This window comes from Typopeltis vanoorti, chromosome 16, assembly GCF_054136105.1.
Source record: "Typopeltis vanoorti isolate ZY-2024b chromosome 16, IOZ_Tvanoo_1.0, whole genome shotgun sequence".
NCBI classification, from domain to species: Eukaryota; Metazoa; Arthropoda; class Arachnida; order Uropygi; family Thelyphonidae; genus Typopeltis; species Typopeltis vanoorti.
In genome coordinates this window covers 1150286-1163386 of record NC_143564.1, presented here as the reverse complement: position 1 = coordinate 1163386, position 13101 = coordinate 1150286, and the positions used below count along the sequence as shown (strand labels likewise).

At 40.1% G+C, this 13101-nt stretch overlaps 1 protein-coding gene across 1 annotated transcript in view; it reads left to right on the top strand.

Annotated features, from left to right (window-relative positions):
- LOC150097827 (isobutyryl-CoA dehydrogenase, mitochondrial-like) overlaps positions 1-13101 on the top strand; it is a 289762-nt gene that overhangs the window by 245556 nt on the left and 31105 nt on the right. Inside the window, exon 9 of the mRNA XM_090406597.1 lies at positions 8703-8805. Coding sequence (XP_090262723.1) covers positions 8703-8805 — 103 coding nt within the window. The remainder of the gene's footprint in view (positions 1-8702; positions 8806-13101) is intronic.

Here is a 13101-nt window from a genome sequence, read left to right as displayed (position 1 = left end):
AATATTAAACAGGAATTGTATGCGAAAAAGAGGCTATGGATGAGATATAAGGAGACAGGTGAAGAGAAGATGCATGAAGAATATAAGACACAGGCCAGAAGAGTGACTAGTATGGTAAGGAAAGCGAAAATGGAATATTAAAAAGATTGGCTCTAAGATCCAAGGAAAATCCTAGGGAATTTTTTTAGCTATGTGACCAGTAGGAGGAGAAATGACTGTGGAAGAATGACATTGTGGGATAAAAATGGGAATAGAGTGACTGATGCAGAGGACATAGTGGAATTGTTCAATGAACACTTTATTCGAGTATTTCATCCTAGAGGAGTCAATTTGAATACTAGAGGGATAGAGCAGATTCAAGGTTTAGAGATGCAGGAGGAGAGTGTGTTCCACATACACTCTGGATGTTAGTAAAGCTGTGGGACTGGATGGTATTTCATCATGAGTTTTGAGAGAATGTACTAAGGAACTGACAGTGCCCTTGACCTGGCTTTTCAGTGAAAGTCTGGCTGTGGGAAAGGTGCCTATGGAATGGAAGGAAGGTAAAATAGTGCCATTGCATAAGAGTGGTAGCAGACTGGATGTGGCTAATTGTAGGCCAGTTTGTGTATCATCAGTAGTTAGTAAAATCTTGGAGAGAGTGGTGAGGGACCGTATACAGCATTAGACAGATGAGGGTAATGTTATCAGTGAGAGTCGACATGGATTTGTGAAGGGACACTCTTGTTTTAGCAATATGCTAGCCTTTTATGATAAATTTACAAGAGCATTAGATGAGGGAAAGGCATATACTGCCATTTTCCTAGACTTAGCAAAGGCATTTGACAGGGTGCCACATGATAATTTTGGCCTTGGTTGGCAATTCCAGACCACAGGTTATTGGCATTAGTGAAACATGGCTGACTGTAGATGATATAGCTAGTGGGATTGAATGTGATGGGTATAGTGTGTTCAGGAATGACAGGGAGAAAAAAATGGGATGAGGAGTATTGTTGATGATAGCTGATGAGCTGCAGCCAAGGAGAATAGAAATTGAATTGCAGGATAGAGAAAAGAGTACATTTGAGACCATTTGGTGTGAGATTGTGGCTAGCAGAACAAAATATACAATTGGGTGCTGCTATAGACCAGGTGATGGAAAAAGATGGTGGAGATAGTATGCACAAGCAAATAGAAGAAATGAGTGGAAGGAGGGTAATTATTATGGGAAATTTCAACTATGGTGGCATTGATTGGTGTAAGGAGAGGAGACACAGGAGGAAAAAATTGGATTTTATGTGGTTATTATGGGAATCTGCGACAGCATGTAATGGAAAATACTAGGGGTCAGAGAGTGCTTGACCTAGTAATTGCATCTGAGGATTTGGCTGTAACTGATATGACCACATTGCCACCAATTGGTGAGAGTGATCATAGGGTCTTGACTTGGGAGGTGGCTAAAGGTGTGGAATTTACAATTAATACAGGGTACATGTGGAATTATCGGGCTGGTAAGTATGACAAGCTTAGGAGTTTGATTGGTTCAGTGCCATGGCATGTACAACTGCAAGGGCTAGAAGTTGATAGTGCATGGGAGGCAGTTAAGAAGTGTTTGCATGAAGCAATGGCTGACTGTATACGTAGAGTCCGAATAATAAATCAAGTAGGGGTTAAATGGATGAATAATTCCATTAAGCTTGAGCTGCAAAAAAAGAAACAACTATGGGGGGAATTTAAGGAGAAAGGTGACTGGCAGGCACATGAACGGTATAAAGCGCAGGCCAGAAGGGTGACGAGTGTGGTAAGAAAAGCAAAAAGGATTAACATTGGCTATGCAGGCTAAAGAGAATCCTAAACAGTTTTTTTCGAGTAAAAGAAAAAATGTAGACTACTGTATATGGCAGAATAATTTTAAAGAATGCCGATGGTAGGGAGATAACTGAATCAGTTGATATAGTTGAATTACTGAGCGAGCACTTTGCAAGAGTATATCATCCAGGTGGTGACATTGCAGAAATGAATGAACCAAAATTTTATATGGGAATTTCTGGTGAATGAGGTGGAGGTGAGTAGTCTATTGCAAAACCTCAATTTCAGTACATCTGTGGGATTGGATGGTATACCAGCTCGTGTCGTACGTGAAGTGGCTAAAGAATTGTCAGTATACCCTTGACCATTTTGTTTAATTTCAGTCTCGGGTCTGGATTAGTCCCGAGGGGATGGATGGAGGGGAAAATAGTTCCACTGCATAAAGGAGGTTCCAAGACTGCTGTTGTAAATTACCGGCTGTTTAGCATATCAGGAATCGTTGTCAAGGTCTTGGAGAAATTAGTCAAGAAAAGAATACAGGATTGGATAGATGAAAATGGGATATTGTATGGGGGACAACATGGTTTTGTGAAGGGTAGATCATGCCTCAGTAACTTGCTTAAGGTTTATAACACAGTGATGGCTAAACTGGATAAGGGGAATGGGTTTACAGTGATTCTACTGGACCTTGCCAAGGCCTTTGACAGGATACCACATGGAACTCTAATCAGTAAACTGGAGCAGATGGGGGATGGATATAGGGTTGGTGAGATGGATAGGAGGGTGGTTGATGGAGCGATACCAGAGAGTGGTTTATTCAGGAGTTGAGTCCAAAAGACGGCTTGTGACTAATGGTGTGCCGCAGGGTTCTGTTCTTGGACCACTACTTTTCAATTTGTTCATCAATGATATAGGAAAGGATCTGAGAGGAAGTGTTCACGTGTTTGCTGATGATGCAAAGTTGGGTAGAGCAATTGTGAGTGCACACGATGTCAAAATTTTGCAGGATGATTTGGATAGTTTGGAGGACTGGGCTAGGGTAAATGGATGTCAATTTAATGTGGCAAAGTATAAGGTATGCATTTTGGGGTGAAAAGATTAGCAGCATATCACATTGGTGGAACCGTATTCCAGGAGATTGATGAGGCCAGGGATTTTGGGGTGTTGGTGGATAGGGAATTGAAGTTTAGGGGGCACATTGCATAAGTGGCTAAATCAGCACATCAAATCATTTGGCTTCTGAAAATTACTTTAACAAGCAGAGACAAACAAGTTATTGTTCCTCTGTATCGAGCCTTGATAAGACCCCATCTAGACTACTGTGCCCAGATATGGGTGCCAGGGTTTCTTCCTGATGGGGAGGAGGTAGAGAGGATCCAGAGACGACTGACCAAGATGATAGCAGGTCTATGGAATGAACCTTATGAGAACAGGTTGAAGATTTGTGGGTTGCAAAAATTGGTTGATAGGCAGAAAAGGGGTGATATGATTGAGACATTCAAATTACTGAAGGGTTTCTATAAGATTAATCCAGAAGATATTTTTGATAACAGGACTGGTGGTGGGAGGACTAGGGGCCGTACATGGAAGCTGGGCAAGAATGTGGTTAGCAGGGGTGTTTGAGCTAGGTTTTTTACCTGGAGAGTGATGAATGAGTGGAATAAGCTGCCAGAGTCTGTTATGGGTGCTGTGATCATGCATGAGTTCAAGGCGAGGTATGATAGATACTGTGTGAATGTCGAATAGTTGTTCTTGACATGATGTTAGGGCCTCCCTCAATGAGTCTGTCGACTCCTTGGAGTTGCCCATAATAATAATAATAATAATAAGCTGATATTCAAGTTGCAGCACATGGGTCTGGATGTCAGATTGGTCAACTGGATTCAGGATTGGCTGTCCGATAGGTATTAGAAAGTTGTGTATGGTGGAGCAATATCAAAGAGGCAGAAGGTTACAAGTGGGGGTTCCACAGGGCAGAGTACTGGGACCTATATTGTTTAACCTTTATATCTTTATATCAATGACATTGTCCGTGGATTGCAAGGCGATATTCGGTTGTTTGCAGATGATGCGATGCTGGGAAGGGTTATTAGTAATAGTGCAGATGTGGTAGCCCTGCATGAGGATTTGAATAAGCTAGATAGATGGACAAATGAATGGGGGGGGGGGTCTCGGTTTAATGCAGCAAAATGTAAGGTCTTGAGGTTTGGGACACATCGATGGGACGCTGCATACTCTATATGGGAGGAGTTAAACTGGAGGTAGTAGGAGAGACAAGAGATCTGGGTTTGATGATTGATAGAAACCTGAAATTTAGGGGACATTATTGCTAAGGTACTGAAGGTAATGCAGAGGATTGCTGCAATAATTGGATTGCAGCAAAACAGTATCTGTCATATCTCTTCTTGAATTCATTTACAGACGAAGAACTCACACCCGAGTCAGGCAATGCATTCCACTCATTCACCACCCTCCAGGCGAAAAACTTCATTCTCACACCCTTGTTAACCACACTTTTCCTTAATTTCCAGGGATGACCTCTTGTTCTTCCATCACTATCACACAGCTGAAACATTTCCCCTGCCTATCAACCAACCTCTGCAATCCACAAGCTCTCAATCTGTCAATGTAGGGAGCATTTTTTTACATCACTCACCAACTTAGTCACTCTCCTCTGAAACCTTTCCTCATCTCCAAGGAATCCTAGTGACCAGACCTGAGCACAGTAATCCACAAGTGGAAGTATCAAAGCTTTATAAAGGGGAATAATAACCTCTTTATCTCTGGATGTTAGTGTGTGTTCCTCAATAACCAAGTAATCCTAAATGCAATCTTGGACACCTTAGCAACGTGTCCCCTGAACTTCATCTCCCTATCCACCAACACCCCAAAATCCCTAGCCTCATCAATCTCTTGGAGTACCGTTCCATCAATGTAGTACACAGCTGGTAATCTTTTAATCCCAAAATGCATAACTTTACACTTTTCCACATTGAACTGACATTCATTACCTTTTGCCCATTTTGCCAGCTTATTTAAATCATCCTGCAAATTCTCAACATCAGCTTGATTTTTTATTGCGCTACCCAACTTTGCATCATCAGCAAACAACTGAATATCTCCCTTTAAACCATTTCTTATATTATTTATGTACAAATTAAACAACAATGGCCCAAGCACAGAGCCCTGAGGCACACCACTGGTCACGTGCCACGTCCTGGACTCTGCTCCTTCATACACCACCTTCTGGTATTTCTCCCTGAGCCATTCTCCTATCCATATCACCAGTTTAGTATCCATCCCCATCTGCTCCAGTTTGCACAACAGTATTCCATGGGGTACCCTGTCAAAATCCTTAGCAAAATCCAGAAGTACCACTGTGTAGCCATTTCCTTTGTCCAACTCAGATGTCATTCTATTATGAAAAGTTAATAAATTGCTAAGGCAGGATTGACCTTTAATAAAACCATGTTGGCCCCTATAGAGTATCATATCCTGATCCACCCATTCTTGAATTTTGTCTTTAACCAACTTTTCCAATACTTTTACCACCACTCCCTAGATGGCGATTGGCCTGTAATTAACTACCGCAGTTTTAGAGCCACCTTTATGCAAAGGAACTACTTTGCCTTCCTTGCACTCTCTAGGGACCATACCAGATTTCAAACTTAAGTTAAATAATTAAGTAAGAGGCATTGACAATTCCATTGCACATTCACACAACACCCAAGCTGATATTCCATCTAAACGTACAGCAGTGTTTGCATTTAAATTTTGCAATATACTAAGTACCTCTGATTTCTTAACTTCAATTCTCACATTAGTTATTGCTACAGGTACAGAGATATCCTCACTTGGGTGATAGACTTTTGAAAAGTGATCACTCAGTAACTGAACTATTGCATCTGAATTTGTCACCTCAATACCATCAGTACCCACTAAAGTTATCCTTCTGAAGTCATTCTTCCTTTTACTTGCCACATAGCGGAAGAACTCTTTGGGATTACCCTTGATATGCTTGACTAAGGTCTTCTCATAATCTGATTTAGTTTTTCTTACTATGCTGGTAACCTTTCTAACTTGAGCCTTGTACTGCTCATGGGTGTACTGATCACCTTTCTCCTTGTAAATTCTCCATAACATTTTCTTTTTTTGCAGATCAAGCTTGATACTACTACTCATCTATCTAATGGCTACCTTGTTTGTCTTCCTGACCATGGGGACACAATCGGATATTGCCTTCCTCAGATACCCACTGATTTTATCCCATGCACTGCTAGCATCTTTCCCCTGCAATATGTTCTGCCATGAGATGGCTGCAAGCTCACTCTGAAGCTTGTTATAATTGCCTAACCTGTAGTTCTGTATATAGCCTTTCTTAAGAGAGAAATCCACAAATTTCGCAACCTCCCAAGTCAATACCACATGATTGCTCTCACCAATTGGAGGTAATGAGGACACCTTACTTATGCATATATCCTCTGAACCAGTGACCAGATCTAACACTTTCACACCACATGTCCCTTCAGTTATGCACTGTTTCAAGTAATTATCTCGTAGAGGATGTATAAATTCCATTTCCTTTTTTTGCCACGTGATATTTACTCCTTCCAATTGATATCACCATAATTAAAATCTCCCATAATAATCACTAACCCTGCACTAATTGCACTAATTTGCTGATGCATGAATTCAGTATTACCCCCTGGCCTATAGCAGCAACCAACTGTATATTTGGTTGCGTTGGTCACTATTTCACACCAGACCTCCTCCAATGAACTATCATTCACATGTCTATCATCTTGATATACTTTCTTTGGCTACAACTCATCAGCTATCATCAACAGTACTCTATCTCCCCCCCCCCCCAATTCTATCTTCTCTATCCTCCCTGAAAATACTGTACCCATCACATTCAATTCCAGTGACCACATCTTCTGCTGACAGCCAAGTTTCACTAATGCCTACAACTTTTAGTGAGATTGCACTGATTAATGCCAAAAATTCTTCTCTCTTATTTCAAATGCTTCTTGCATCAGTATACAAAAATTGCAGATTCCCTTTAGTTCTTGTACCAGCTTTAGAACCGATATACATGTTACTAATTTCAGAGTCCTATGCCGATTTTTATCCACTCTATTCTGCAATTTATTCTGCGAATAAGGATCAACAAATATACAATCACTGCTTAAGTTTCTCCCTCTTACACTCAACCTTTTCAATTTTAGTTTCCCTGCCCAATTACTTCAACTTGTTCAGAAAACAGTAACTTCTTCAATCGCTTATGACCGTCCATGTTCAGATGCAACCCATCTCTTGCATACAGCTGTCTTTTACCTTCAAAACACATTCCAGACATCAACAAATACCAGACCTCTTTTTTTTGCACATTCTTGCAATCATATCATTCATTATCATCACTCGTCTACTTAACTCATAATTGTCAACACGAGGCAGTGCACACACTATCCTCCCATTGACACTTTTTTTCTTCAAGAAATCTAACAATGTTCTTAAATCTTTTGCTACCTGATTTATACTACCACTCAGGTCATTTGTACCCACCATAGCTATCATCTTTTCTGCATCATGCCCTCTCTTTACTGCTAAAGCCACTCTCTCTCTATTGTTCCACCAGCCAAGCACTCCTCAGGCATACCACTCTCCATACCCTTAATAATAGAATCACCATATATTTTACCACTCATCACTTCATTCAAGTGCAAACAAGCGTCACTCATGGCCTCATTTTTTATGCTATTCAGCATGATTCCCCTAGTTTCATTACTCAACGCTCTTCTACTTACTCCTTCACTCTCACGACATCTTGTTTCTTCTAGACCTCTTATGCTTTCATTCTGTTGACTCCCAATCACTCCCATATTATTTATTACTTCATCAATCACCAAAGACTTTCCTATACTTAATCCTTTTCTAGTTACTTCAGCTAAAGTAACCTCCATGGGCCTAATTTCTCTATTCAACACATTTAACTCAGTTTTAATTTCCAGAAGTTCCTTACTGAGCACTTCCTATTCCTCTTGCGAATTTTCACGAACTCCTGCCAAAGTTCTTCCACTACGGTCCCGATGTCCGCTTCAATTCCTAATCGCTCCAGCCTATCCCGACACTTCTCACATACGTCGACGTTTTCATTCTTCTCATTTAGCCAAACAGTCCACAGATCCTTCACATTCTTCAGCGCATACATATAGCAGTTTCCACAGCTCATCCATTGCAAAAAATCCAACACAGAGCCAGACTTTTGTATAGAAGTCCTCCGAGCCACTGATATACGTCTCTTGTTGGATGCCATCTTTAGACTCTGAAGTAGTGAAACAAACAGCAGCAAAAACACAATACATGTATATACAACAGAGTTTCAAACAATAACACCACTGAAGGACACTTGTATCCAACTGAAGCACAACTGCAGCACAATTTGAGACAAAAAGCTACACTATACTTTAATTTAAAAACACGTTTTCTTGCATAACTCAACACAACTGCCATGTTCACTAATGATGGGATTTGAACCCACATGGACAAGCAACCCAATAGATTAGCAGTTCATTGCTTTAACCATTCAGTCACCTTGTCAAGATGTGCAAACAAGCTCATAAGGTCTGAAATGAAATGAAGTGCATTTAATTTTTTGGCATGTAGCTTTATGTCCAAACATTGTTAATAATAGGAATTATGAAAGTAAGCTAAAAGAAGGAATTTGATTCCTAAATTTATATTAACTGATGAAAAGAATTTTATTTAGATAAAAACAAAAAAATTGTGCAATTTCTTTTATTTTTATATAATCTTATCAGGAAGGAAAAATAATAATATATCTGAATGGAAACTGTTATACGACCTATCATGTAATCTTTAATCATATTCAAAATTAAGTATGCCTTTTCCAGATTGTTAATCAAGCTCTTCAGATGCATGGTGGTTATGGATACTTGAAAGATTATGCCATTCAGCAGTATCTACGAGATATAAGAGTACATCAGATTTTAGAAGGTAGGTCAGTTTCATTTATTACTGATTTTTGCCTTTTTTTATTTTAATTATTATCATCATCATCATTTGTCACCTCCAGGGAGTCCAAAGACTCATCGAGGGAGGGCATCCACTCTACAACTCTGCCTCCATCACTCACAATTCACCAACTGACCGCAACTACACCAACGCCACTGGTATTTCCACAGACGATCGCAAACATCATTGCCCATGGCAGGATTCGAGCCTGCAGCCTCTTGACTGGAGAGCGGACATGCTAACCACTCGGCCAGCCAGGCTGGCATAATAGTTTGCTGTTTGAGAAAGGTTTGAAATCTATAATGCAGCATTACTATTAATGGGTAAAAGTTATTTATTATCAATATTGTTCATCTAAGATGGCAATGTATGAACTTCATCAGTTACCAAAACTCACATTTATGCTTGGACAATATATGTAACTTTTAATGTAAATTCCACCTACTAAAGGTTTGTTAATCTATTATATATTAGTACCATGAGTTGGCTAGGTATTAAATAATCTGAGTTAAGTGTAGTCAAGTCATACACAGTTGCCTCTCTCTATATCAAACTCATCGTTATTAAAATAAAGAATTGTTATAACTACATTATAACTATTATTTTTCTGGAAATTACAATGTAATCTAAATATTAATTAATACTTCCTATATTTTGGCAACGTTACATTGCCATCATCAGTGATCACAAAGCAACGATATGTGCATGCAAGCACTAACATTGAGTAAATGAAGCTTTTTTTTTTTTGTATGTTTGGCCCATACACAGGAGGTTGGTTGGTCAACCTATAGTACATTGCTACCGTGTATGGGTGGTAGGTTGGGAAAGGAAGAATTTGTTTACATTTGATTTGAATGACTTTAAATCGTATTCTTTGGGAAACACAGCAGGTGGAAGACTGTTCCACAGTGTAGCAGTTGCAGGGATGAAGGAATAGGAAAAGAACCTTATTCTGTTTGTTTCTAGGTGTACTGTGAAGGGATGTTGTGCAGAAGCTGCACGTGTTCCAATGAGCTTAGTACTGAGCAGAGGAATTATTGATGTTATTTCAGATGAGCATAAGAAGCTGAAGAAAGGCAACAAAACTTGGGCCTAGGGTCCTAATTGGGACCCCCTAATGGGATAAATTGAATGGTCATGGCCGTTGGACTGAAGATCTGAGTATGAGTGCCTTGAAAAATTTCTAACTCATCATACTCATCAATTTCCTGACATATATACTCAGGGGATGTACAAGATCTTATGATAGTACTGTACTACATGAAAATTTCCATTACTACAATTACAACTTCTTCAGATGCCAACCAGAATAACATATAACCTGAACCACTCCCCAAACACCCTAGATCTCTTCCTCACAAATGACCCTTCAAAATACATAGTGAAAGTAGTGGGCCCCTAGGTAATTCTGACTGCAATCTAGTGCGCCTCTCCTCTCCCATGGAACGACGCTTACACAGCCACTCCTATTCAAGAATAGTTTGACATTATAACAGTGCCAAGTGGGACAGCCTTCACAACTTCTGTGCCACATTCTCGTGGTTGGACTATCTTCCAGCCCTCCAACCCAAACATACCGCACTTATCACCAAAGTAATCCTCACTAGCATGGAAACATACATTCCACACACTACTCTGAACTACCATTCCCTAACTAAACCCTGATTATTAAATACTTAAGGAATTGACAGCATATACTAGAATATAAATTAAATCAAACTTTAATATATACTTTCCCATATTTCGTCAATGTCACTTTGCCATTTTCATGGGAACTTAAAATAAAGATATGTGCATGCAAGTACTACATAACAGCAAATGAGAAACGAAGTGACGAAGCTACCGTTTTCCTAAAGTCCTGATGGTGCCCTCTAGCGGGGCTATATTAGATGTTCTTGGGAAACATACATGTATTAGATGTTTCCCAAATTTGGGGCAGTCTCATGCATCCAAATTTGTTGAGATTTGGCATGTTCCTAAAGGCTGAGGCTGATTCCATGAATAGTCTTTCATATTTGAACTTGCTGTGGTGTATTACGTGGCTTTTTTTCCACCTTATTCTCTGGCAAGTATCCAGAGCATGGTCTGTAAGCCCAGAGTGACTGTACTGGTGAAATCGGATGTAGTCCTTATGTTCGGAGATTCATGATATTTGCTGTCCTGCCTGTTTGGCCAAAATAGGACAGTTTACAGCTGCAAGAAACCTGGTATACGCCAGGTAGGTCCAGGGGAAGTGGTTGGTCTTCAGTGGAGCGGATAAGGAATGCCAATTTTCTATATGGTCTGTAATAAGAGGTCAAGTCATGTTTTTTTAGGATTTTCTTGATTTTTTCCGAGGTGCCTCAGATGTAGGGAATGGATTTGATAAATGATAATGGATTTAGAGTAATCTTTTTTTGTAAATGGGGGGGGGGGGGGTTGTGGATTACTGGTTTTAGCATTTTTTGGATTTTTTTTTTGGGGGGGGGGGTAGCCATTGGCTGAGAAAGTGTTAAGGATGTGATTTAGTTCAGTGGTTAGGGCTTTGTCATTTGAACAGATTAGTTTAGCCCTGTTGAATAGTGCCTTAATAACTCCATATTGTTGTGTGTGTGTGTGGGTGGGGGAGGGGATTGTTGGTGAATGTATCTGCCTGTATGGGTGGGTTTTCTATAAACTCAGAAAACCAAGGTTCCATCAGGCTGGCAGGTGACTAATGTGTCTAGGAAGGGGAGGCTATTGTTTTCCTCTTTTTCCAGGGTGAACTTGATTCTGGGGTGTTGGTTGTTTAAGTGTGCTAAGAAGGAGAGGAGTGTATCCGAGCCATGTGGCCAAATAGCGAACACATCATCAACTTAGTGAAGCCATATGGTAGGTTTTTGTGGGGCAGAGTTTAAGGGTTTCTCTTCAAAAGTCTCCATAAAGAAGTTGGCTAAGGGTGGGGGAAAGTGGTGAATCCATGGCTGTCCCCTCTATCTGTCTGTAGAAATTTTCCTGCCAAACGAAATTGCCTGAGTTCATTGTGAACTGAAATAGGGCTGAGATATTGGGAGGAAATTTAGCTTGGATTAGCTCTACGGTTTCTTTGAGGGGGACATTTATGAATAAGGAGGAGATGTCAAAACTGACCATTATGTCATTATGTTTTGCTTTACTTTGCTTAGCTACTGGAACTTATTAATTCTACACGCAGTTCCCTAGCTGACACAAACAAAGCTATTTTAGCGTTAGAGGAAGAGCTTTCTAATATGCTAAATCACGAACTTTGGTCAATTCTACATGACATCTTGTGCACTGTGGCAAATAAAGAATTAGAAAAAATACTGGGTCGACATATCAACAAGTTTGATAAATTAAAAAAGAACTCGATGTCCAAACCAAAACTAAAAACCAACACTATAGTTAACCTTTCTTCAGTTATTTTGAACCCTGAAGCACTCTGTCACATGGTCACAACTTCGCCATTGCTCCTAGGAAAATACTGGCCGAGGAATTAATGATCCAGATTGAACGTGGGATTCACCACCTTCCAAACCACATCGCCAATGATATTAGATTGGATGTAGCCTGTGTTCTCACAAAAGCATGACCACCAAAAAACCAACATATCCAATAGCGCATATAAGTCTCTACAGGAAATGAAGAAAAACAAAGAAATAGTTATCACCAAAGCAGATAAGGGAAACGCCACTGTGGTACTCAGTTATACTGACTACACAGGTAAGCTTAATGCTTTACTATTAGATCGGGGAACTTACCTCCCCATTGAATACAATCCCACCAACTCACAAATTAGAAAACTCCATAGGCTCCTTAAGAAGGTCACTTCTTGGCCTGTGGAGGTTACTAACAAACTAAAACCATATAACTCTAGATCCCCCCCCCCCATATATATGGGCTCCCAAAAATACATAAAGAAAATGTGCCATCATGTCCCATAGTGGATGGCATTGATTCCCCCATGTACAAACTACCTAAATATTTAGCCAAAGTGCTCACACACTATACTGGCAACACACCATCACACATAAAAAACTCAGCCTACTTCAAAACCAGTGTAGAAAACCTTACATTCCAACATAATGGTCAGTTTTGACGTCTCCTCCTTATTCACAAATTTCCCCCTCAAAGAACCTTAGAGCTAATCCAAGCTAAATTTCCTCCCTATATCTCAGCCCTATTTCAGTTCACAATGAACTCAGGCTATTTTGTTTGGCAGCAAAAATTCTACAAACAGATAGAGGGGACAGCCATGGGTTCACCACTTTCCCCACCCTTGGCCAACTTCTTTATGGAGAC